Below are 26,339 nucleotides of genomic sequence, written 5' to 3'. Positions count from 1 at the left end.
CCATTTAAAAATACGTGCATAGTTTAACTTGTGTTTCTGTTGTTTTAGAGTTCTTTGCTGAACTGGATAAAGTTATGGGCCCTCTGATTTTTAATTCAAGCATCATGACAGACCTAGTGCGTTACACCCGTCAGGGATTACATTGGTTGCGCCTGGATGCCAAGTGATATTTTGAACTGAAGGAATGGAAAATCGAACACATTTTTCTCGCTGCCTCTGATTTATCTCCACAACACTGTGTCATGTCAATAAGGAAGACTGCCATAACACATTGCTTAGTTGACACTAAGAGCAAGGAATGCTTTCACATGTCTCCCATCCTCATTTGTGTTTTGTGTTTTAACCCCAAATCATCTGGTTAATGGACTTCTTCAGTATTCCCGTTTTAAGTTATTTAAATATTTTAAAATTTGCTACATATAAAGGTGTAGTTTTGCTGATCTGTCCTGGATAGATCATTGGAATTCCAGTCATAATACATAAATAGTCAGTTTAAATCCTATTTATTTTAATTTTTTAATTTTAATTTTGAAAAGCCCAGTTTTGGGCAGTTTTAGCTATTTCTTCCCTAAATTTACCCTTTCGAGTACTTAGGAGAAATTAAACATAGACACTTTATTTAAGTACTTTGTGAGCTTTGTTACTCTGTAATGTCTTGTGGTGGTAGAGCCTGTAAAAGGAACTAGGATTGATAGGTTCTAACGTGTAGGGACACCATACTTTTCATGCCTAATGCCTATGAGTCAACTAATAAATGACAACTACAGATTTATTATTGCAGAATTTGTACTAAATAGAAAAGTTCCAGATATTCTTCTACGTATTAAGATACTTCATTTAAATGAATTATAAAGAAATTTATATGGAAAAGTATTTAGCTGGATCTGACTTGGATTGTTTACAAGGCAGTTTCAAAACATCAATTAACACTATAACAATCACAAAACATTACAGTAATTTGCATTTAATGTATTATTGAAGTAATGGTGTAGGAATGAACTTCAGTCTGATAGGTGCGATGCATACAGGAAAGGTTTCTGAAAAGGACAATCTTGTGCTTTTTTGCATCTCTTCATTTAAAATACATTTTGTTTCTGTGCTTGTCATTTTTTGACACTTAGAAAATCAGTGAACTTTGTGGTTAAAAAACCAACAATAGTTAAATTCCTACCAGAACTGTCATTTGCATCTTTTCCACTGACTGAGAAACCAGTAATCTTAAGTAGAAATCGAGGTCCATTTTTTTCCTTTTAGGGTCTGATAGGTAATGGACACTACAGGATGACAGTGCAACAGCCATCGTGGGGTGGGAGCACACCTGCTATTACAGGGAAATTGACTGTTTTGATGCAGAATGGATTTAAAACTTGTATTTACCCCGTGTTAATGAAGGTCCCATTAATGTTTGATGGAGCATAATACTCACTTGCAAGGGAGCGACTTGGTGCAACAGAAGTGGTTCGTGGAGTTGCAATTGACTGCTCTCAAAAAGTGTAAACCAAAGTACCTTTCCATGTAAGGTGCTTGTCTGAGTAAAAGGTTTAAAATGCTACTGCTTTCAGTATTGCTTAGTGCCCCTAACATGTCTGGTGTGCCTTATGCCTTACTTTTAGATGAAGATTTTATGAACTGTTTACAAGATGTTTTACAGCAGGACCAGGTATACTGTATGCAGTGGTCTTCTGCAGTACTTTGGTAAAATTCCATTTCCTTTTTAAAAGTACTAGTGTCCGTCACACAAACTGACTTCTCATTGCGGTGGTCTCCTTTTGAAGAGTCAAACTCTGAATCCTTTGGAGTGAGGTTGTGGAATGCTGCTTTGTTTTCTCTCCCACTTAACCCTTTATTCTGTACCAGATATGAACGTGCATGTTCAGGAAAATTATTGCACTAAATTTTTTGTGTAGTTGTAGTTAAGTGCCAAAATCACGGCAACCTCAAGAGAAGGAATAGAATTCTACGCTACTTAGTACTGCAGTATGTCCTATGGGCTTTAAGAGTTTAGAAGTTTTGCAAATTAGTAACCTACTAAAAGGTAGCTGCATATTCGTAGAGCTTCCTTTGTGTTCCAGCGTGTTTTGTACTTCCAGAAAAGCTTTGCTACGTACGAATTGATACATGGTTAACAGACCTGTGACTTTTCCATGATAGCTGAATTTACTCTTCAGGTCTGTTGGAGCATCCTTTTTATTGAATCACTGTGCAAAGGTCACGTTTCTGTTAGTGTTTGCTGTTCGAGACAGAACTCTGTACCCTCAAACTCCGCATCTTGGTTAATGGGACACTGTCAACTATTTTTCCCTTAATACTCTAAAGTGCCTAGCACACTTTTGACGCTATATAAAAAATACCTTTGTAGAAGTTGCATTCATAGTTTATTTTTTGTGTAGTGCTGCACTAGCCAGCATGGCTGTTTTTTGGCTTGCTCCTTTGTGCACAGTTACCATTACTGTTAGCAGGAATGGTCTCATCTCTGGGAATTTTTTTTCCTTAACTAGAGTCCCACAAATACCTTTTGGTGTCACGCTAAATTGGTCTCTTAAAAATGTATCGCTTATCACTAGATCAGTGGATCTTAAAAAATTGTCTTCAAATGACCAGAAGACTTTTTACATCGTGTCAAAATGTGGACCTGAACTGGTTGAAAGTGTCCCACCTAAACAGTATACTTCGTAGTAAAATATCCTCTAGAGTGCTGTCCCAGGTCTTCTGTCTGTACGGGAGATACGCAGTGGTCTTGTTAATTGACAAGAAATGCCTTATGCATCTGTGGCTATTTCAAACAGATAAATTTAAACTTCGCAATTCCAAAAGCATATCTTAATTTGAGATTTACCGTTGTTTCCGAGAGTTATGTACTTTGTCAGATTTCATAGCTAAAAAAAAAAAATACAAGTACGTAATAGGCTTCCATCCCTCTGTCAAAATGCAGGCGAACGGTCTAAACCTGTCCTTTCGTACCTCTACACAACAGAGTGGAAATGCACGCCACTTCAGTACTAATGCACGTCACACTAGTGACTAACGACGAGGGAATCCCTAACTCCTGGCTTCCTAAATGATTCCCCAGATGATCATATATTAAATACATATCAACGCTGTAATTTTAATTCCCTCACTGAATGCGGTCCCAGTTGGTGAATCTTAAAAATGGCTTAATCAGACTAGGCTTGCTCAGATATCAATACTATTTGAATTTGCTGTCAAACTTGCAGGTTCCTAGGTGATAAGGTGCAACCATTTGTAATTATAAACAAATCTTCAGGACACCAGAGTAAAACAGCCCGAGACTTTTATTTTGATTTGAAATTATTAGCCATAAAGCAGAGCATATGGATGGCTCTCCTTGGCTTTTGATGGCAGTATGCAATTTGTATTGTATGTGTCTTTTAATATATATGTATATATATATGAACTCAGTCTGTCCAAAGTATATGTTATACTTGTTTTTAGATTATGGTGCAACTGACTATATTGATATATTATTTATTGAGTGCTGAATCACCATCTTATTGGTGATAAATATTGCATATTATACAGGAGTGCAATGTATATTCCTTTAGATTGCTGAGGCTTGATTGCTGTGATAACAAAAAAATGCCCTGAAATGTATTTATGAATGGCCCCAACATACAGAGAGTCAGTACTTTATGGAAATAATGTAGCGCTTGCCTGGGGCAAGTAAAATAAAGCCGTAGGCAGATAATTATGTCGTTTGCCAAAATGGCAAACTACTGGAAAGAGAGACTACCTTTGCTGTATTTAATATTTCATTTACCCAACAGATATTTGCTGTCACTGCAGTGTTTATATTAAGGCAGATACAAAAGGGCCTGAGCAAGTCAAGTTTGAATTACCCATTGGGGAGTAAACAGCTTCCAAATTCTTAGATTTCTGACAAATACTTTGGTCAGGGTTTAAATTACTCCCATCTGATGAATCAGTGTTACGGAAAACCCTGTGGTTCCAGGCAACAAAGTTAATGCTAGACATCTTTAAGTATAAAGAGTAGCCAAAGCTTTTGCTAGCCAACTCAGACAAATCCAGACCTATTCCAGGAGACAAATTTCCTAAGTGGGAAAGTTACGTAAACTCAAACAATCAGGGAACCGTGATGTATGTCCAACTCCATTACTTTTTGAGGAATTGGTCTCTGCTGCCATGATGCCATGTGAAAACAGCCGTGTTGGGGCGGGGAGAGGCAGGGAGGGGAGGGTCAGCTGTACAGTCAATAAATTCTTCTCCCAGTATGTGCGTGGCAGAGCAGCAGCTCTGGTCTGTGCGCGGTCAGCCTTTCGGACAGCGTTGGCTCTCTGCTCTCTGCCAATACTCAGCTGAGTTTCAGTCGAATACGCTATACGGAGCAATTTGAAATGCTGTGGCACAGCATAGAGTTTATGTAGGCTATCATCATGTAAACGCTTCACCTGTTTTAATTTCATCTGGAAGCTTAATGGAAGTGTATCCATTCCTGGTGTAACTCTCCACACGTGCTAACAGAGCTGATACCGGCAAATTGGAGTGCAGTGTTCCCTGTCTTCAGTTTTTATATGCAACCCTAATCGTTGATGTAGTTGGGTGCACAGTACTTCTGCAGCATTTGTTTTTGGCTGCATTGGCATTATACATCTGAAAACTCAACTCTAAGGACCAGGCATGACTTTTGCAAGCACAGTTCCTTACATTTGTATCTGGTCCCCCTTTTAAATTGTTTTAAGAAATTTTGTATATGGAGGATAAAGTGCTTATATATTTATTAAAAATCCTTTATCTTATTTGAAATTATTATTTGGTGAAGAAGGGTTTTTCTTTTGGGGGAGGGCTCGTGGGTGGGGGAAGGTAACTTTTAACCTGTCACTTATAAATGAAGCCCTTATTAATCATACAGAAAGGTACTGTTAGTAACTATAATGGGATGTCTCTGTTTTATGCTTTGTACATGACAAGTCCATGTGTTACATTTTGTTTCTATCAAAATATTTAGGCATCTGTCTTCAACCAAAACCTAAAAAAAAAAAAAACAAACTGTGATTTTATTTGTTGCAATACATTTGAAATTTCAAAGGGTACTTTGGGGCTCAAAATTAGGATTTCTAAGTCAGTATGTGCATTTCACGTAATAAAGCTGTTAATGGTGAGCAAAGTATTATATACTAACTAGATTTTTTCCACATCTGTATAGTATATTCTATGTATTTTGTGGTATTGAGATTATAGAAAGTTTAGTGTCTGAAACATGCGTTTAATGTGTATTTTTAAACAAATTTATGGCAATTAAAATATTTGGAGAAAAGGGTATCACATTTCAATTTGTAAAGATCTTTTTAACTACTGTGTCATTAAAATGCTTTGTACAATGCAAAACTGTAACTGGAGAAACTAAGTTTAATAAATATCAAATAGATTTTCTGTATTAAACTTCAAAAACACTGTGCTCGTATCTGTTGCATGGGCTTTCTCCTCCCTGGTATTGCATTTTTAAGCAGAGTTTTCTTTTTTGATCCTAGTGCTCTATGCATAACAAAAGGAAAATAGCATTCAGTATTTGTGTCCCAGACTTGTTGATATTTGTCTAATCAAAAGTGGCTTTGTTTCTTTCGGCCCTCCGAGTTAACACACAACAGGTCAAAATTGGGTTTTGATCAGTTTATTTTAAAATAGTAGATACTTCAGTGGCAAAAGTCAGTCTAGGACATTTATTTAAGTAAATTTGATTAGAAGTAATTAAAAGTAAATACTTTTCCTTCCAGTTATCACTGGATATATTTGGGATATTGAAAATGCTATCAGTATTATCGGTTTGTTTGCTCCCTCTTTCTAACAGGCCTTTATCTGAAGTACTGGTAAGAGTCCAGCTGTTGAGACTGAAATGAGATGGAAGCATGATCTACTTTATGCACTTGCCAGGTTGAAGGATAAATGTCTAAAGTCCAGTTTGAAATAAGCACTCCGAAACACCAGCTGTGCACTCATCATACATTTTGCTCACAGGATACAAGGAAAACCAAGGTATTGAGCAAAAACCAAGGTGGTTTGCTGAATATAAATTTTTAATTCACACCTTAAAAAAAAAAAAAAAGAACCATTACAAAAATGAACACGAGATGCAGAGTCCTTTTACTGAGCTTGGCCAGAGAGTCATCCTGAAGCATGTGCTGCAGAGGTACAGCCTTGGTTAGGAAATGCTCTCAGGTTGTTTGAAGTCCTTTTTTATCAGTTCATATGACAGAAATGTTAAATATACTTATTGCTTGATTCACTGTCCTAGCTTTTGAACAGTCAATAAATATTTCACAAGTAGAGCGGAGCATTGTTAGCAGTAACAGTGATGGGTGTTCTTCATCGTGACAGCTCACTCTGAGGCTGTTCTGAGGAAACAGCGGTTCTTCCTGGAAAACAAAACATCATCAGGCACTGACGGCTCGGACTGCCAGCTGCGTAGGGCTCAGACATACATCCTCAGATACATCCTTAGCAGCGTTCCTCTTACCCAGCTGTACAGCAGTGCTCGTATTCAGCTCATGTAGCCATGCACATTGTATTCACCTTCTTATTCAGTTCATCTCGATTCATTTTATGTTCTTTGCTTTACATAATAACTACAAAATGCATGTTAGCCAGGATTATGTGGTCTGGCTGCGGTGTAGAAATTACACGCAATTGAAATCCCTTTCTGTCTATATCTTCCTGTAGCTGCTGTTAGAGTTCACCTGTGTTAATCAGTAGAACCAAATGATGCATTTCAAATGCATGCAAAATAGCAGCCCGACTACCATGTCCTATTATATTTATGTAGAGTAGACAGTGGATATATTCTACTCTGTCTCTGCTTTCTGGTATGTGTACAGTAGGTGCCACACAAAATCAGCTTTCAGTCACTAAGTAGTTATTTTAAGCAATCAATTTAATTGTATGTAGTTGGACAATTTGTTTATGTCTAGTGTTCATGAGAACTAAATGGCTTTTGATATTTTAGTTGTCTTTTAAACTATGAGATTAAGTAGTCACCTTAAATTGATTAATTTAGGGTAAGATACTGCTTTTAAATAATATGTGCTTTAAAGTGAACGGTATTGGCTTTAAGAAGGATTAATTTTAAGGTGTCTAAGTGATTATCTAAAAGCTGTCTAGAATCCTATGTTCTTTTTTGAAAAGACAGGTTATTTGGGGTTGTGATGAAAGGTCTAAGGCTTGTAATCAAGGGCACTTGGACTCTGCTCTGTTTGCATTGCTTACAAAAGAGGTCTAAATCTATTACCCCATCCCTATTCCTGGTATCTTTTTTTATGCACAGAATTAATTCCATATCTCGTTTGGGTGAGAATAAGTGGGAACTTCCTTTACATCATATAATATTAAGAGTCGCTGAGCCTGAACATTGATCAGGATTAGTTACCTGCACAGCATTGTAATGCATTCACTGTTATCCCTGCACGAGGCTCCAATGGGTCTTAGTGAGACTCCTCTCCAGAAAGGTGTCATCCGCCTCTGTCTTGTTAGCCGGGGCTGTTGTTGGTGCAAGGAAGCGCAGTGTATCTGAAACAGGGTTGTAACACAACTGTCAGAACATGCAGCAGCTGTTAGCGGTTGGTCATTCTGATGCTGAGGTCAATAGTCTTAAAATTAAGTGAAGAACTTGAAATCTTTCTCGTTTTGAGATCATAGTGTGCTCTGTTAAAGTATAATTGCTTGTATCCTAACCCCAAAGAAGTAAGAAGTATAAAAATTAACTATGTTTTTCAGTCTTCTTGGGAGGGGAGGCAGAATTACTTGCTAAGTTATGTCTCAGAGTAACCCCGTATTCACTAGGTAGTTACTCTACTTTTTTATGATGTTGAACCCTCTAAAAGAGCTCTGCTGTCACCTCCAACTCCTGCCCGTTACTCTTATTCACACAGATCATAACAGTTTTTATTAACTACCTGACCATTTCAATTAGCACTTTAAATAGTTATCTCTGTTTACCTGGCTGAGCAGCAGTGAGCAGAGCAGAAAGACTGCCATCACCTTCCAACAGTGCATCTTCATAGTATGAGCTGTCACACTGACTGTAGGACCAGCCGTGGGCGGAGGAGGTAGGAAGAGCCCCAAATAGAACTTCCCAAGCTTCAGCTAGATTTTTATAGACTTCATTCTCTTATCGTTGCATCAGCTGTCAGTCATCACAGGAACAAAGTTCATTTCGGAGCAAGAGGGAATTACTAAGTTAGCATCTGCTGAAGTGATCTGGTTCAAGGCCTGTCTGTCTGGCTAATGATTGACTCTCCTTCCACTTGTACTTTGTCTGGTCAGCTTACCGGTTGCACCAACTCTTCCTTTTTTTAAAAACCTACCTAATGTGTTACCAGAACTCCATGGTGTATTTGCAAGCAAAAGGGTGGCTGGCCCAAAGTATTATGGTAAAGATCAAAAGCCACAACCGTATTTAACTTCTGTGACATTCACAGGGTGTTCAGCTTTGAGTTTGTCAGCTGGGGGTAAGTATTGTCTTACCAAGCTTATTTGGGAGCAGAGAATCGTGCTTTTGATTCTGCTTCTCACTCTTGGTACATGAAAGAATCATGAGGAAGTTACTTAACCTTCCTTTCCACACACACGGTACTCAAAAAGCAGATGTAAGACTTTTCAGATGGGTTTTGGAACGTAAAAAGTTATTTTATGCACGATAAATAATAGACCTCTTTTTCCAGGGACCCTAACATAAAGACAATAATCTCTAGATAGCGAATCCCAAAAGTTGAAGAGACTGCTGCAAGGGTTTTCTGGAGCTGAGTTGCTCCATGTGGCAAGACTATGGTTTCTTTAGATGAGCCATCTCTGCTACAGTGTGCCTCTGTACCTTACAGTGCACGCACAATGGTGCAGACAACTCCCACTGATGTGGATGGGCAGTTTGTAATCAAGACGAATCTTAATTTTTCCATTGTGAAATGAGATTGCAACAGCCTAGAGAAAAGAATGTTTAAGAAGACCTATTACCTCTCACCTTCTCTATAATCCTCTGTTTACAAACATTGGGACAAGTGGGAGAAGTGTATGTCTAAGATTACCAGTCTGTAAATGGACCTTGCTGGTACTCGCTGCTCCTCCTCATCTGTGAGATCTTGTGCATCTGGCTCCCACATCTGCCCCGTGTACGCTGTCTCTGTCAGGTACAAGATTTTTGATGATTGCAGAGTCAAATAAAGAGAATACCAATTTATTCTTGTCAAGTATGTGTAGGTTTTGGAGCACACTATGTTTTAAGTCACTTCAAGTAGGAAGATGCTGTATAAAATGAAGTATGTTTTAGCTAAATTGTAAACACAAATCTGGATGTAACGGCTTACCATTTTTTGTGATTGCTTAATAAGGAGGCAGAAGTGCCAGCGTGGAAGGCAAGTTACTCAGATTAAGATAATGCCATGTTGTCAGGTTCCTGTCTACAGATGATTACCCCTTAGCCCACACTTCACTGGGATTGAACAAAAACCCTTCCCAGTGTATTGGTCTACAACCACGATTGGAAAATTTGTTCCTTTCCTAGGGTTCTTCGTACACTCTTTCCTCTGCCCTGTTCGTCTTGCTTCCCTGGGAGGAGGAATCAAAGCCCTTCATTATTTCACCTTCCTGTGTCTTATGTAGGGAAGGAAAGGGGACAGTAAATGATGGCACATCAAATAGCTGAACTTAAAAGTTTCTTTTACATTTGGCTATGAATTTCTCAATTGTTTTTCCCATGAAGTCCTTTCTTTACATGCACCTGAGTTCTAATTTCTGCTATTTCCACTAGGCACTAGTATAGAATAGAGAAAGGAAAACAAGAGGCGGCAGCAGTAGTCTTGACTTCATCTGTGGAGCACAGGATTTGAAATGACAGCTCTTTCAACTCTGACAGCAGTGCCCTCTGTAAGTCATGGTTTCTCGGCTAGGTAAGACTAGTACTTTGTGACGATATGTCAAAATTGCTGTGTGTCCTTCTGGGTTACTAACAGCGTCAGCATATCCCTTTCAGGCAGCAATCTGTTTACTCTGTGCAGGCAACTGGGGAAGAAAGAAAAAAACTGAACCGATTGTTTCCACGTACGCAAGTCCAGCACGCCATTAAAAAGCCACAGCAAAGACGCAGGTTAGAACAACACAACATAACAAAAAAAGACATGAAATGTTGCTCTGTTGCCACTTCTAACATTTAGGAAAGGGAGAACTGAAATAAATGACTGACAAAATTTCAAGCACCTTGTTCAGATTCTGAAATACCCGCCGGCCGAACTCCCGAATGCCAGCAGGAGCCGCATCCCTGCTGGTAACAGGCTCTGCATCGAGCTCCCTGCCCGGCGGTCTGGGTGAGCGCAGGGGCACGGGAGCCGGAGGGCGGCTCGGCAGGGCTCGGTGGAGCAAAGGGTGAGGAGGCCCAGCCTGCCTCCTGACTCGCTGCTGACATTGCAGCGGGGCTGAGCCGCTGCCCGAGCAGTCGCTGGGCTGCGGTGCCTGGGGTAACGGGTCACCGGCTGAGGTGACGGTGCCGCGTTGTTTACAGTAGTCTAGCAGCTGGTTCAGAGGCAGTTCAGCTGTCTGAATGGGGGCACGGACCTTGTGAGAGAGACCGAGATGAGCTGCTCACCTTCAGCAGAGTAGCTGAGATGAAATGCCTTGAAAAACTAGCATTTAGTGAAGCTACCAACATAAAAGTTCACACGTGCTATCATTTAGGCTACCCTTCAGCTGCTGTGGGCTGCTCGAGACGTCTTTGCCAGCTCTCACAATCGTAGTAGCCAGTTTGTTGTTCCCGGCTTGCTTAAGCTGCCTAGAAAATACCAACAAACTGAAACGCAGAGTTAAATTTAAGCACGGAGTATTTTTGGCACAACTTGCAGCACTGGGTGACTTGTATTACTCCTGTTTATGCCAGCCTCGGACTGCTTGGAGTAAACACAAGAGCAGTAGGAACAGCCCTAAGATGGAGCTTAGTCTTATGTGCTTTTTAAACATTATGTTAAGAGCCCCAAAAGAATAAGGCATTCAGCTATAAAAATTGCATGCCCCCCAAGAGACTGAGCATCTTTATCTTCCAGACAGCCCAGCCCTGAGCACACCAAGTCCCTAATGCAGTGAAATGTCGCTCACGCCCTGCGGATAAGATAAACTCTCAGAACCAGCTACAGGAATAGCACGACGGGGAGATAAACGTGTTGCTTTGTGCGGGGAATGGGCTTGAGACAGTCAGCTCAAGACTGAAAGGAAAAAAGGGATAAAGGAACAGCCAGATGTTCTGGACTTGGAACAGTGAAGCTTTTTTATATGCTCAGAGCCACAGAGTGAATTTCTTTGTCACATACTCAAGTAACTTTACTACTAGCATTTGATTTTAAATCATCTTCAGGTATTAAACAGTCTTGTTTCTCCCAGTGGTTTCCAAGAAGCAGCTTCTAATCCAGCCTGTTAACGCTAATCAGATATCAGAATTGCAGTTAATCATCTGATTAACATTAATAAATACAGTAACTAGGTAATTAGTATCACAGAACAGTCCAGGTTGGAAGGGACCTCAAAAGATCATCTGGTCCAGCCATTCGTGGGAAGGGAGCCCAGATGAGGTTATCTGCCACCTGAAAACCTGTGGCAACAGGGGCTCCACCATGTCCCCGGGGAGGTTGTTCCAGCGATCGATTGTTCTCACAGTAAAAAATGCCTTTCTTGCATCGAGATGAAACCTCTCCTGGTGCAGCTTGTCCCCGTTGCCCCTTGTCTTCTGCACGGGGCAACTTGGGGAGAGCGAGCCTCTGCACAGAGGGTCAAAGTCCACGTTCGATCCGAGCTGTCAGCCAGCTCATGCAGTTTTGGTCAATATCAAATCAGGTGGCCTATTTGTTTTTCACAGATATCAAGGTTAAAGGAAGAAGCAGTGGCCAGTGATGGAAAGATAAAGGGAGCAATGAGCTGTTATTTCAAATCATCTCCAGCTGAAGGCAGCCTTCACTACACTAGTTATACTGAGAAATGTTTCACACAAACAGGAGTCAAAAAAGGCTGGAAATGCTGTCATATAAAAGAGTTTGAGTGCATAGAACTTTAGCCTGATCATCTGCCTCTACGGCGTGAACCAGAGATGTGATACTACTCACCTTAAACATCTCAAGACACAGATTTCACACAAAGTCATGGGGCAAAGTTAAAGTTTATTAGACTCCTCTCCCTCTCAATACCCCTCTAGTCACGCAAGCAAGCTTAGCAACACGGAGTTGATAATACAGCAAGGTAACGGTCTCCTTATTAACTCGATTACTGGTCATTTTCATAGTCAGCGGGGTTCTTCCTCTTCAGTCTCTCAAACTCTTGCGTTCCCCAGGAGTACAGGAGATAGGCTCCCAGAAAGGCTGGAAAGGAAAGGGGACACTCACAAGTCGCACTGCAATAAGCACAGCACAGAACCACCGCGCTCCCGTGACAAAACACAGCCTCACGCAAAGCCGCCGCTACACGGACGCCTCCCCCGTCCCCAAAATAATGCTGAGAAGGTAAAAAAAAAAAAAGGGGGGGGGGGGGGGGGGCCTCGATCCCTCAAAGACCTCGCCCTGAGCCATCTCCCACCGTACTCACGGGGCACCACCTTGAAGACCTGGGAGCTGAAACGCCGCCAGATGTTGGGCAGCCCGTGGGAGAAGACGTTGGGGAAGGCGCGCTGCTCGAAGGGCGAGAGGCTGTAGGTGATAACATGGCGAACCCGCGCCAGGTTCCCGAAGTGAAGGCCCATGGTGTCACCTTCTTCACCCTGGCTGCCGCCGGCCGCCCCCCCGGAAGCGGAAGCGGCATCGGAGATTCCGCTTCCGGGGGGGCGGCCGGCGGCAGTTCCCTCAGTCTCTCCCCTCACACACTCAGCGAGGTTTATGGTCGCCGGCCGCTGTCCCTATAAAATCACAGTTTATATATGACAACCGTAAGAATTTAATCCTGCTGAAATTTCCTCTGAGCCCGGGGGTGTGTGTGGGATTTTCAACGGCGAGTCGGTACCGCGTTTAAGGGGGGGGGAGCGGGACGGGACACCCGCCTCAGGGGAGCGCTTCAAAATCCACAGACAAGCTGGTCGTCAGAGAAGAGGCCGCCTTTTTGTGGTTTCCTACCTCAACAGCAAGAGGTCTTGAATATTACTATTATTAGAATAATTATCCCTGCAGACTAAAAATGGTGTAGCAGCGTAAACCCGCCCTGGAGAATGCGGTTGCAACCTTTAATCCGGTAACGTATTCCTGAAGCTGCGTGTAGCTGACCCCAAAACGCAGTTTCTTTAGCTTGACTTAGGCATTTTGTCTTAAATAGGCTTTTCCATTTGTGTCACAGAAAGAATTAATTTTATTTTCCTCCTTGGCAGCTCGGTGAAGCTGAATTCCCGCTGTTAGAAAGGCATTAGCAGGGGTGACGCTGTATTAGACAATTTGAATTAACCCAATCAAATGCAGCATTGACCGTGGGCTGGGATTTTTTTGTTTGTTTGACATCAAGATATCTGCCTTGAGCTTTTGGTATTTATTTCAAACGAACCTTCAATTAGAGCCAAAGTGAGTGCTATTTTTACTTCAAAAGTTCCAGGCTAATGCAATCTTCAGTTAGGAACTTCATTTTGACAGAAGCTATATGACTGTTAGCCAGATCGTATTGCACCTCCATGGAGTGCTTCAGATGTAGAGAAGCGTCCCACCGCCATCGACTAGTTCACAGGGATAAGGTAGACCATTGTCATGGTAACATAAAACCAGACACCATCCTCTCCAGTTCAATCCTTCCCCTGCCTGGCTGAATTCCCAGCCCCAGGCCAAGCCCTGTAGAATTGCACAGGTCATGATCTAAGGTTAGGGTCTAGGTAGGTGGCTTATTTGTGGAAAGTTAAGGCATTTACGTATCAATGCATTAGCAAGTCATCATTTTAAAGGCTATTCTTAATGAGCTTTGAGAAGACAGTGCTGCTCCACAGACTTCTATTAAAAAAAACCCAAAACTAAAATCCCTACCAAAGCTGGGGTTTTGCGCGTGAGCCCCATCTAAAGACCTCTTAGCTTGGGTCTGCAGCCCAAAACCAGCATTTTTGACAAAGTTCTTAAAACTAGAAAAGTCTAAGAGAATATAAATCAATTGTATTAAAAAAAAAAGATTTTTAAAGCATATAGAATTAAGACACTGTTACTGTAATTTTATTGTGAAATTTTATTGTGGGGCTATAGCCCCACATTTTCAGACGACTAAACCAATTTAACAGCATTTAAATCAATTAATTTAATAGGCTTCTAAAAGCCTTGCCCCCCCCCCTTAAACTGACAGCATTGCACATTTCTTTGCAATTCAGAAGCAAGTGACAGTGTGGTTCCACATGTAGCTATCCTGTGCCCTCACCCCATGAACAGCTTGTGCTTTGTTCTCGAACTAGATCAAGCCTTTCTGTTTTTAACAACTCACCAGTAAGCTGGTGCTTGTTCTTACTCAAATAGCTCAGTGATTGAAATTTTCACAGGTTACCACACAGTCCTTAGATGTCCTTAAATTCTTACCACCCATTGTTGAGAAAACCCAAAGAGTGCAACAGAAGAAAAGCAAGAAACAACCTTGTAACTTTTTACAGAACAGTGAGGAAGAGTTGACTTCTTGCTTGGGGAACTGGAAACGTGGTAGGGAAAAAGAATGAAAAACTGAGAAAGTAATTTTAACATTAAAGACTTTTTTCCTAGACACTTACTGCAGATGTCACACAAAAGATCTCTTTATATAGAGGAAGACTAGCAGGCACTGGGTGTAAGTGGTGTGCATGATAGGCATTTATTTCTTTTTTTAAATCTATAACAAAACCTCTTAAAATAGACATCTGGTAGTCAAAACCTTTTCCACATTTTAAATGCAAAATTATTCCAATAAAAAGATATTATTTACATTTAATTTCACATTCTAGAAAGGCTGAGTGGCTACAAAAATAAGTGCTATGATGTAAATGCCTTCTACTAACTCCATGCTAAATCCTAACCGGTTTTACAGAGCTATTAGAATTACACAAATACTATTCATTTGATTATAGCTACAGATACTGTGAGGATGCAGAAATACCCAAACCCAGATTAAAATCGATTAGGGTTCACCCACTACCGACAAGTGCACTTGGTAGCTATCATATCTTCGTACTCTTTGTAGACTATGGAGCCATCGGGCTCTATGGTTAGGACGCTCAGTGGACTGTATTCAGCAGGAACACAGGAGGGCTTTGGAACAGAGGAGTCCAGTTTCTCATATATTATGTTCTGTACCATTGTGTGTACCGGAGAGCCGTAACGATGCCCGACAACCCTTGGGCAGTCACCTTTACAATACTGAGGGCTGTACCTGTGTGGTGCTATTATCCATTTGTCCCATTTTAGTTGGCTAAAACTTAGACGGAAGTTGTGAAGCTCACACTCGTTTTGAGGGAACAGAAATTGTTTGAAATATTTGCTCAAATTATGAGGTGGAGTTGCTGGTGCTTCTTTAAGATTCTCAGCTCTTCGCTGTCGAGAGGCCCTTTTACCTTGTGAATTCTCTTTTCCTTTGCCACCCGTAGGATCAACAAGCAGACTGTTCCTTTGCCTGGGCCACACTGGGTTTTTCCTTCTGTGTCTAAGTGAGTTCCACCTGTGATAAGCTTGCTCACTGGTATCATTCAGATAAAGAAGAAGAGAAGGGGAAACCAGTGCCATATTAATTGCATTTTCCAGTTTAGTGTTCTGTTGTGGATCACCCATCAAACAAGTGACATTCACAGCCATATGAATATTCCTCCTGTTAGTAGCAATTAGAGGCTGGAGAAAAGAAGTCACATCAATCTCAACCCACTTGCGTTTTCTAACTTCAAATTGCAGGCTAAAAGGTATAGAGTGCGAGAGGCTGGGACACACTTGGCTAGAAGAATCATGCTCCTTAACAGATAAATGGCACATGCACATAATGGAAGAAGAAATGGGAACTGATGTGTCGAAGGAATAGAGCAAGACAGACTTGAGTAAGTGCTCTAGAGCAGTAACACGATCCAGGTTGAAGAGTAAATCCACCAAGTGAACATCTCCTGAGAAGGGAAACAAAATCTTGTCAAGTTAGTGCATCCTAATTTTCCACCTAGACGTGAATACTATCATGTAGTGGAGAAGTAGAAATAATTCAGCAGCAGCAGAAACCAATTTAGATGCCCTCCCTTACTTTTATTATATGGAATTTCTACTTCAGTCAGGGACATAAGACTTCAGAAATGACAGCAAAACCAAGAAAACCCATGATTTTAAGAGGTATTAGGATTCATTTCATTAAAAAAAATAGTACAGGAGGAAGTTAGAGTTGTCTTTTCAGTGTTTATATGGGGAAACAGGAACTAGATGCTCCCAATTATACAAGCCATGAAATTAAATAGCTGAAGTTTTAAAGTGAATGCTTTCAGAGCTTTTTAGCATTAACTCCGGTTATTCTTCCTACTCATATATTTTTTTCCTATTTAAGTCTCTTGACCAGCAGCTGCCAGCAAGTCTGAGTAACAGCAAGGCAGAAATTTATTTATTAGCACTACTTTAAAAAAATTATCATTCTTTCATGGGAGTCACTTTGCTTTTCTTTTATGAAGCAGAACCAGAGCTTCCAAGTTATTCTGAGCACACATTCCTGTCCCATTCACCCCTACTGTAAGATACACTACTCTTATCTTTTCCCCTGATGTTAAGAATTTTCTGGCATTCTTTGAATTTGCTCCAATTTCCATCTTATTTTGAGATTGATGAACCCATTTCCTGGCCTGTTTTCCAGATGTGGACATAGCCTATGTTTAATATATTGCTTTCTTTACTACTCGCCACTGTATTTTTTCTGTAATTAGAAATTGTTCGTTTTCAACCACACAAGTGCGTTAAGCGATCTCTTCAAACTTACATAGGCCAAATAGTAAGAAATCAGATGGGGGCTCTATAGACCTTGATAGACTTATATTTCCTGTATTAATGATTTTTTCCTAAAATCATGAATTTGAACAACCTCAATAATTGTAGGAAGTTGGTTCAGATTCAGTCTGCTACTTTAATTATTACATTTAGGATATATAATCACAAGATTAACTGTTAAGTGTTAGTATATTATACTATGCCAGAAAATTTTAGTCATAAACATTGATTTATTTTTATTTTATTTTTCCATAGTGAATGCTTCTTAACTGAACCTCAGTCTCAAAGTGCTGTTACTGTGCACAGGTATGATGTTTGTGTTTAAGGTTATCTGTCTTTCTAAGTAAAAAAATCCAAGTCAGGAGAGCTCAGATCAATCACAGAATTAAAACTAAAGGCCAAGGATTTCTAGCTGCTGTTGCTGGGACCAGCCCATTAAGAAAACTGTGAAACCACGGCAAGTTACAAAGTGCCCAGCCATCCTAGTTTTTCCAGTCCTGAGCCCAATTTACAAGTAGTTCTACTCTTCCCTTCAGGATTTTCACACATTTGGTTTGTGATTCTTCCCTAGCAACTGTACAAGGCAAGGAGAAAAGTCATCTTGCAATGGGATTTTGGCAGTTGGTTACAAGTCTTATTACAGTGCTATGTTTCTGTGGCCTTGAAAAAAGCCAAACCAAGATGGGCAGCAGAAGGAAACATGATGGCCATTATGCCTAACCATTTTGTCCACTTTTCTTACTTTACTTAGAACTGATTGTAGAGTTTTCTGTGACTCATAGTAAGATGAGTCAGCCTGAAACATCACTATCATCTTGATCGTAGTACCATTTGTGTGGCATTTCCCAAACTGTGGAGAAGTCTATGTCTAAACCATTCAAGAAGTAGGTTATGAAACACTACTACAGTTTAAGAAAAGAGCCATCAGGATTAAAATAGCAACAACTCTAAAGAAATAAGATATTTTTATATTATGCTGCAAGCACAGAACACACAGAAAGCCCCCCTTTAACCTTTGCAACTCGGGTCACCCCACACCTACCTTTCATTAGGTCCCTGTGGTGGTGCTTGCATTCAGAACACGGAGTGAAAAGTCGTACAGTGTTATAGAGGTGGCTTTTATTAGCCTTTGGGATTCCCTCCTTGGTAGCAGACATCTTATATAGCCTCTTCATGTACCGAAGGGCTCTGGACCCTGGCTGTAGCCTGGGGGCCTCGCTTTCCCAGTTCTGGTGTCCCCGGTCAGACAGCACCTTGAGAAGGGGAGGCAGGAGGGCATATCCACGTCTCATGCCTTTTGGCAGCTGCAACAATGGATGTAGCTCACTGGCATCGTCCTCAGGGGCTACCGATAACCCAGAGGTCTTGTCAGAGACTACACGACCCCTGGAGCGAGGGGAGCACTGGATGCTAGAAGAAAGCCAATGAAGACAGCAATAGAAACAAACACAAATTCTCCAAGTACTCTCCATGCTTTTTAGGGTTGCAGCCAAAAAAATGCCTCCTCTAAAATATTCAAGGAAAAAGAGTCCCTGAGCCCAATCCCTTATATATGTTGCAGCTGTGGAATGGGAGGGAGGTTTCCTTCTGATCAGAAACTAAAGAGAAAGATCTGCAGCTGGCTACTGAAACCACATGCTTGTTTGCATTTAGGCTAGAGCCTTTGTCCATTAAAGCATATTATAAAAAAAACCCCTTATTCTGAGAGTTAACCTTTTTCACATGGTAAATTACAAAACAAGAGTGAGTGCCAGCCTCCAGAGGGAGCTGGGGAGACAAGTTAGTATTGGCTAGCCTGTCTAAATCCATATTTATTTGCAGAAATATATATAAAGCTAAATACTATTCCTCTTAGCAATAATAGCTAATAAAAAAGAAACTTTTTCATTTTGTTAACGTATTTCTCACATTTCACTTCCCTATAACAGTAACATCCACCTGAGAGAGAGGTAACTGTGACTATAGTACCGTCAGATTCGTTTTCATTCCAGCACACAGCACATATTTCCTCCAGTGTGAAGTAAGGCATCCAAAAAGCAGAGTGCTTTTTCAGTCAGTATCAGATATCTGTGGAGTGTGCTCCAAAAGACTCCAAATGGAGTAATATTGATTGCATCAGAAATATTCAGAAACTCTTGTAGCTGAACATAACTACAGGGATGGGGTTTAGTTTTAATTAGGAAAATTCAGGGAAAAAAATATGTTTTCATGACAGTTGTTTTTAGTTAGAGCTATGCTATCAATAGTCGAGTGAAATGTCACCCATAATCTAACTTTCACATCTTAAGGCTTCTGAGTGAGGATTCCTTGTTTGGAGAGTATTTAATTAACTTACAAAAATGTCAGTCTGGCGTTCTTTGATTTGGAGTGGAAGGTTAATTCAGATGACAATCTATGATATGAAACAATATAACCTTTTCTGCTAGGTTTCTTAAAGCTGATTTGGTTATGTTAAGAGGGGGATACTGTCACTTCTAAGGTCAGCTATGTTTAAACTGTTTTGGACCAGGTGATCTGTACTTTGATTTATTTTAAAAATATATACTTCAGTCAGGCATGCTTGCACCAAGCAAGCTCATCTGCTCCCTCCCTTGTGGGTTTGAATTAGTCCTACTTTACATTAGTTTCAAACACATGTAACTACAGTTTCTGCTGCTCCATGACAACTTAAGCTGCCCTTTAACCCTACCCTCTTCCACAAAACAAACGTGCATTCCTGCTCTCTCCTTTGCAGTGATTTTTGATGTTGTTAGATCTTGTGGTGGGTCCAGTCAGAGAGCTGAAATGGTAGGAAAATAATCCAACAAAAAGTGAATATTTGCTTGGTTGGTCTAGAACTGTGGAAATGTTTAGTTTAATAGGCCAGTTGATTTGACTATGGCGTGTTGACTACTCAGCCCTTTAGAAAATGCAATCATTTCCAGTGCATAAATAGGAGCTGAAATGCTCTGAGTGAGAGTCGCTATAGGAATGTGGGGATTCTTAACATCAGTGAAGTCTTAGAGTCTTCCCATGAATGTATTTCTAACTTTAGGCAGTTCTTGAGCAGCTTCTAATAAACTGGACTTCCTTTGCTCTGCAGCAGCCTATAATAAAGAGGGAGAAAACTGGAGTTTATGTTGTTGTTGATTTTTTCCTCTGAAACCCAGTTCCCCTGAACAGATTACCGATCCAGCACAGTCACAACAATCCCTACGCGCAGAACTGAAGCCTAGTGACTTGCAGGGGAGTCAGGAGCTGGGGGAGGGAATGAAAGAGGAAAGAGAGAGCCTTGTAAGCCACACTCACTGCCAAAGCCACTTTATCATCCAAACTGTGACTTTTTACTGGGCTTCAGGTTTCTCAATGCTTGGACACATTTGCTGAAGAGTTATAAATTGCGGCTATATTTGAGTGAAGATTCTGGCATACCTACACTTGTAGGTAGTTGCAAATACATGTGCACAAGCATTTAAGATATTAAAGACTTGTTTAGTAAAACACAATGTCCAAGGAGATTAGTTTCATCATATCTCTTTAAAATCCAGACCATTATTAGATTGTTTGATAGTCTCATGTTTTATATATCTTAAATATTTATTCTCTCTATTTTTAATCATTAGATTGTTGCAGCAGAAACTATATTTTCCTTTTTTTCCCTGGAAAACACTAAATACCTAGTGTGTACTACCACAAACTAATAATAATTTTAAAATTCCTATAAAACAGAGCTGAAGAATGTGTAGCTTTGCCCTGTAGCTAGATAATGACGTTTGTTTGTTTCCCACAAGGGAGCGAAAGCATTAATCAAAGGTATAGCTGTTATGCCCTGATAAACAAAGTGTTTTCCTTTTGGCTCACTGAGCTGATTCAGTGGACTTTGAAATATAAGAAGTATCAGGTGCTCTCTGCAGGGTCCATTAATAATGTTGCAGAAACTTAGCTAACTGCCCGTGCAGAGTAACAGCTGAGTTACGTGTCTGCTCTACAGATGTGAGCTGTAGCGGTTTCTAACTATAAAAAGAAGAAATGTTTCCTGTTATTTCTAATAGCTTCTTCTTGCCATAAACCAAAAAGGTCAAACAAATTATTTTAAAGAACCAATGCATGTATACTTAAGTCATTGTTTGACAAGACAGAATCAGAGCTAGAAAACTATGTACCACTGATTTTATGACTACAGTGTAAAAAAGAGATTTTTTTTATCACTTATGATAGCAGCCTGTGCTCAAGTTGGCCCATTTTTATCTCCTTGATGGTAACATCAGCAATCCCTTAAACTGATGATAGCCAGAAGATTGGGTTCGGTTTGCCTCTCTCTTCCTAACTGCCTTCTTGTACCTGATTGTTACAGCAGTCTCCATGGTCTATGTAGTCATACCTGCCATTTGAGCCATTTTTCACAGAGACAGTGGGTGATATTTTTGCCATTCTTTATCACATTTGTAATTGTCCCATGGAAGACTTATTTTCCTAGCTGAAAGGTCAACCTTGAAGAGCTTGGAAAAGAACTGAAACGTCCTAGACACAGACAGAAGCTGTGGCACTGATGGATAGTTTATTAATTCCTTTTTTCTTGCAGACTATTTATCCTACTACGTATGTAGCTCTGCATGTATCATTTGTTTTCTTTATGTTTTAATTTACCATCACTTTATTATCATTATTTATAGAACCTAGAATTTTCCCTAATGGACTGTGAGCCCATTTTCCTGTGTGCTGCATAAATACTGACTAAACTGGCCAGAGAGTTTGTAATCTAAATATAGGACAAGTGAAGGGACTTAGCATACGAACAGTTCTCTTGTATTTGTCAGCATTATAGAAGAGCAGAGTTCTAGGGATTTAAAGAAGATTATAAGAGAGCATTGCTGCTGTTTGCATCAGGGGCAGCATGACGATTGTTTGGAAATTTAACAGGTGAACAATGGAAGCTGGCCTCATGAGAGGGAGTCGGCAGAGTACACTGGTATGTCCCTTACCTTATAGGGCTGCTTTGAGGATTAATATATTGAATATAATGAACCATTCAAGCACTAGGAAAACGATAGTTTTGTAAGGACCTGAAAAGGATATACACAGCTAGGCGCACAGCCACTATTGTGACTGCATCTCAAATATTGTTTGGTGTCTGCAGGATATTGCTGTAATAGGTAGGTAAGAAGCCAGCAGCAGTGATGATGTACTGTTTTTTCCACAGTAATCAGGTTTTAGAACCTAAAATAACGCAAAACTTACAAGTTATAATTGTCTCTGTTCTTCAGGCAAGGGAAAAACCTGCATGAGGAGGATATGCCCAAGGGGGCCCCTTTCTTTGTTTACATGCCCACCAAGGTCCCTGAAGCATCAGGATGAGGAAAGATCATTCCCTGGTGGTTGACTGCAGTGAGGAGGGTGAGAAGGGGAAGGAGATGATCTTTGCGGTGTACCTGGCAGCGAGGAGCGCTCAGAAGATAAAATACCCCTCCTCCAGGGGTGTCTCCCCCTTTCTCTATACCTGAAGACAACTGGACTCAGAACTGCACCCCTTGTAGTGGTGTCAGGTGCTGCGAAGGCAGTGGCTGGCTGGCTCAGGGGGCTGGGGGAGACGGGTCACCCACCCCTTTGTTTTCATAATTGCCATCTGTGGCATCTCTGTGCCTTAGCTAAAAAAGACTGCCTTCTACTATATCCTTGTAGAGCTACGGGGACCAGGCATATGCTGCGGATTTATCCAGTGGCATAATAATATTATGTTTTATTCTCCTGCCAAGGGCACAGTAGTGAGTCAACCAAAAAGAAAACAAATATTGCCTCTCCCTCTGACTGCTTCACTAAGGCATCCATATCTAAAGTACTGGATTGCCACTTTACAAAAAATATATTACAATGGTGCCTAAAGTTAATGAATATCATAGCTACACTTCCACTGGTCACAGTAGGTATCTATTCTTTGTTGCTACAAGACCTAGCTATAGATGACCCAATAGTCAATTTAATTCTTGTATATAGAGTTTCTAGATTTATGAAAATAAATTCTAGATTTATGGAAGTATCATTTTACTAAACATTTTAGTATCTCATGCATTCTGTATCGGATTAGGATATTCTGACCAAAAGTGAAACCTGATATCTGGTTTATTGTACTATTTTTATGTCCATAAAAATAAGTAACTCTTTCAAGTGTTACAAAATATTAGCTGATAGATAAAACAGCTTGGTCTGAGCATGGATAAACATAGTGGCTTCTTAGGGGATGCAGAGGAGGGTAGTGCCAAGCTGGAATCGTGGTACATTTCAGAGTTCCTGAGGCCATTCCTTTGGGCCTTTTACCTTCCTTTTATCTACGTGGCATTGCTGTAAGCTGACTGTGTAATAACACTAAGGAGAAGTGACCTTGTGGACACTTTGTACAACTGGAATTAATAAATGTTCTTGACAGGGTAATCAGTTAGTTGGTTCATTTAGTACATGAGTTTAGTGGCTTAATAGGCAGCAGTGTGAGAAAAGTTTTACTTCATCCTGTTGTGAAAACAAATGATTAGCAAAGAGCAACCTGACAGCCTCACTCAGCTACTGAAAATGAGCCCAGTTTTTTCCTTTGCTGCTAGGCTGCTGGTGGCCATTTGGATATTGGTGTGGTATCTTTGTCAAACCTCTTCAGTTTTACTGATGTGAGGGTACATGCTTCTGGAGTGCTTTCTTAGAGCTCTTTTGTATCAAGAGTTTAGTTTACAACTCATTCACACATTGCTTTTCATCATCCATGTGATGATTGGGGAAGAATGTAGATATTCAATGTTAAACTATGGCACTCACAATTTTACCTGCTAAGCAAATATCACATGGAAAACTAGTAGGTTTCTCCTTGCTGTAATCAGATATTCTTTAAAAAAATAATGAGAGCTCCTTCTCTGAAAAGAACCAACAGCTGCAGAAAACAGCTACTGTAGGTAGCAGAGCAAGGTTCCTGGAGGGGCCCTTCAACAGAGGGACACCTCCACTTATGTTACTTCTAGGCTGCATAGCATCTAACAGGTATATAGCAAAAATATAAAAGTTAAGGTTTTGGTATGCACTATCTGCAAAGAGTGAAATTTGACTTATTTCACATAGGTCTTTGAAAGGCTATTATAGGGCAAGTTTTGTGCATACTTACACATACAACTGCCCATGGGGAACCTGGATGAGATAGTCTTTTAATATAGTTAAAATTTTATTGAAATAAAACTTCTGAAGTTAACGAACAGAACTGTCATTTGTTTGCACATGCTATTTCTGTTACAGGGAGATGCTATACATGTACCCATAAAATGTGGCATTCAGGTCAAGTTTCAGAATACCTTTAATGCAGTCTGAAAGCTACTGCTATCAGGGTGAGTTTTGCCTTTTCCTCCTTGCCTTTTGGCCTTTTTCCGTGTGTTGGTGGAATAGTTTTCAGCTGGTCTGTGAGCTGAATGACCCATTCCCCAGCTGCATGCTCAATATAGAGTTGTGGGGCTGCCTAGTCTGTGCTCTTTGTTAAGGAAGAAGGTTGGAGGTGGTGACCTGCTGGTTTGGGAGCATTGTATAGTTAGCTTAATTGAGGTGTAATGTGAAGTTATACAATACTACACTCAGGTCCATTTTAGATACTATAGGTATCTAGAAAGTTCAGTGAAAAAAAGGAAATGGGTAGGTAGAACTTAGCTGGGCTTTTTGTTTGTTTCTTCCGCCCCAAACATGCAGGAAGGACTTCTTTCCCTTCCCTTTTTTCAGAAGAGAGAAAGAAAATATCAAACAAAATATCAAAATAGAACAAACTGGTTTAAAAACTAGAAAACTGGAGTCTTATGTTGGGTATTTTTCCTCTTGCCTTGGTGTGCTGGTGTGGAAAGCTGAGTTTGCTAAACTTGTTATTACCACTTTCAGCTTTCTGGATGTATTTTCCTGCCTGACAAGCTCTTGTTTACAAGCTGGAGAGCCCTGAAGAATAGAAGTTGTGAAAAATGGAGAGCCTGCTGCTGTTGCCTCAAACCTCACCTCAGACAGCATACAGAGCAGGTAAATTGCTGTGTACCAGATGTGATTTTTTTTTTTCCCCAGAAATGTTTTTATTGCTCCTAAGTAAAATAACAGTTCTGGCCATTCTTGCAGCATCTCTGCTGTAGGGTTTGAGTGTGGCTATAAGGTAGGAATTGGGAAACTGTGTTCTTCATTTTGTTGGGGTCTTGTTTATTTTGCACATCTATCAGCTATGGTTAAGATGCAAGTCCTCATGTGACCCTCAGTGAGAAAAAAGCTAAATTGTAATTTAGCTTTTTAAAAGTGCGGGAAAATAAATTGCAGAATTACATTCTTGTGCAGTCTCTCGGTTCTCACACGTGGATATGCTCCTGGTATGCGGCTGTGCGTTAGGTTTACGGTCCGACTCGATGATCTTCGGGGTCTTTTCCAACCGGAGTGATCTGATGATACCGCGAGCCGTTCCCGTGCCGTGGGGACCCCGGCTGGCGGTCCCTGCGGTTTGAGGGGGGGTGTACCCCCTTCTGCCCAGCGTTTGCGGGGGGGTGGGTCCTGCCTTCCCAGGAGGAGAGGGGGGGCTCCGAGAAACGCTTCTCCCCTGCCGCCGGGGTCCTTACCCTGACCCCACCTCCGTGCCTGCCCCTGGGCAGGGCTCTCCCTGCCCGCTACCTTCGCAGCCTACAAGTACCTCCGGCACCGCGGGAGCGGGACGGGCTTTTCTCCCTGTCCGAGCTCGGGAGCAGCGTCCTGCCTGCCCGGGGAGCGGGGCGGGGGGGCCAGGTAAGCCTGTGCCGGGGTTTGGGGGGGTGTGGGGGGGGATGCTTGGGGGGGTGGCTTTGTCCCTGCAGCCCTGGCAGAGGAAAGTGCAGCCCGAGGGGAACGAGCGTTCGCGGTGATGATCCACGTTCTGTAAATTACACTGATTGGTTCTAATGACGGTAACCGCGCGCAGCCGTCTGGAAACGCTTCGCCTCGGAGAAGGTGAATGGGGGCTGGCGGAGGTGGGTGGCTTTAGGAATGCTGGAGGGGGAGGAGGGGAGCGAGCGCTGCAGCAGCAGCAAAAAAAAGCCATTTAAAGTTCAGCGAGCCCTCGAGGTGTTCGGAAAGCTTCACCGAGCGGCCTTCTCTCCGAATTCCCAGAAAGTTGTGCCGCCGGTGCAGTGCAGCCCCGTCTGCTCTTCTACACAGTCAGGGGCGGGAGAGGAGGCGGTTTGGGTTGTGTTTCTTTGGCATGTTGCTTCTAATCCTGTGTATGGTGTTAAAGGCGCGCTGGCAGATAAGGTGCTGTTGTCTGCTGAGAGCAGAAGAGTTTTTAACAATGGTTTTATCTAACCTGATGTTATTTCAGTGGTAAAAAGCGTTCTTCCATAGTTTAGAATATGTGGAATTACAGTACTAAAACAGTTTGGATGTGTAACAATGTGGTTTATTTATGCTGTCTTCAGCAGGAGGGGTTTTAATCTTTCT

The 26,339-nt window shown here is 41.2% G+C and overlaps 4 protein-coding genes across 11 annotated transcripts in view; 2 read left to right on the top strand and 2 right to left on the bottom strand.

The window, feature by feature from the left end:
- Positions 1 to 5,404, top strand: part of AFF4 (AF4/FMR2 family member 4) — a 56,328-nt gene extending 50,924 nt beyond the window's left edge. For all 5 annotated transcript variants that reach the window (XM_041119376.1, XM_029998036.2, XM_041119377.1 and 2 more), the window contains one exon: positions 49 to 5,404. In XM_041119376.1, the coding sequence (XP_040975310.1) occupies positions 49 to 167 (119 nt within the window). In that variant the 3' untranslated portion in view covers positions 168 to 5,404. The remainder of the gene's footprint in view (positions 1 to 48) is intronic.
- Positions 5,405 to 12,138: 6,734 nt separating this feature from the next.
- LOC115334161 (cytochrome b-c1 complex subunit 8) lies at positions 12,139 to 12,821 on the bottom strand. Its single transcript, XM_029998043.1, has 2 exons — positions 12,580 to 12,821; positions 12,139 to 12,356 (listed from the first exon to the last, which is right to left on the bottom strand). Exons 1-2 carry the CDS (start codon positions 12,731 to 12,733, stop codon positions 12,262 to 12,264), a joined length of 249 nt encoding a protein of 82 aa, XP_029853903.1. The 5' UTR covers positions 12,734 to 12,821; the 3' UTR covers positions 12,139 to 12,261.
- Positions 12,822 to 13,024: 203 nt separating this feature from the next.
- The window catches only part of SHROOM1 (shroom family member 1), a 52,331-nt gene continuing 39,016 nt past the window's right edge, over positions 13,025 to 26,339 (top strand). The window contains exons 1-7 of one of the 4 annotated variants that reach the window (XM_041119375.1): positions 15,920 to 15,991; positions 17,166 to 17,216; positions 18,839 to 18,930; positions 22,154 to 22,283; positions 24,156 to 24,244; positions 24,780 to 24,911; positions 25,721 to 25,853. The gene's annotated coding sequence lies outside the window, so the exon portion shown is untranslated. Of the gene's footprint in view, positions 13,216 to 15,919; positions 15,992 to 17,165; positions 17,217 to 18,838; positions 18,931 to 22,153; positions 22,284 to 24,155; positions 24,245 to 24,779; positions 24,912 to 25,534; positions 25,653 to 25,720; positions 25,854 to 26,339 lie in introns of those variants that run through there. The other 3 variants (XM_029998030.2, XM_029998026.2, XM_029998032.2) reach the window with 3 other exon arrangements.
- On the bottom strand, positions 14,976 to 18,382 carry GDF9 (growth differentiation factor 9). The gene is made up of 2 exons (XM_029998041.2): positions 17,953 to 18,382; positions 14,976 to 16,054 (listed from the first exon to the last, which is right to left on the bottom strand). Exons 1-2 carry the CDS (start codon positions 18,380 to 18,382, stop codon positions 15,102 to 15,104), a joined length of 1,383 nt encoding a protein of 460 aa, XP_029853901.1. The 3' UTR covers positions 14,976 to 15,101.

This window comes from Aquila chrysaetos, chromosome 22, assembly GCF_900496995.4.
Source record: "Aquila chrysaetos chrysaetos chromosome 22, bAquChr1.4, whole genome shotgun sequence".
Taxonomy (NCBI): domain Eukaryota; kingdom Metazoa; phylum Chordata; class Aves; order Accipitriformes; family Accipitridae; genus Aquila; species Aquila chrysaetos.
Note: the sequence above shows the minus strand (reverse complement) of the source record. Positions and strands in the feature narration are given on the sequence as shown.

Coding starts and splice junctions, on each gene's coding strand:
- GDF9 (XM_029998041.2), bottom strand. CDS start 18,382: ATGGAGAGTACTTGGAGAATTTGTGTTTGTTTCTATTGCTGTCTTCAT. Junction 16,055..17,952: donor CCACAGGGACCTAATGAAAG/GTAGGTGTGGGG, acceptor TTCCCTTCTCAG/GAGATGTTCACTTGGTGGAT.
- LOC115334161 (XM_029998043.1), bottom strand. CDS start 12,733: ATGGGCCTTCACTTCGGGAACCTGGCGCGGGTTCGCCATGTTATCACC. Junction 12,357..12,579: donor GGTCTTCAAGGTGGTGCCCC/GTGAGTACGGTG, acceptor TTTCCTTTCCAG/CCTTTCTGGGAGCCTATCTC.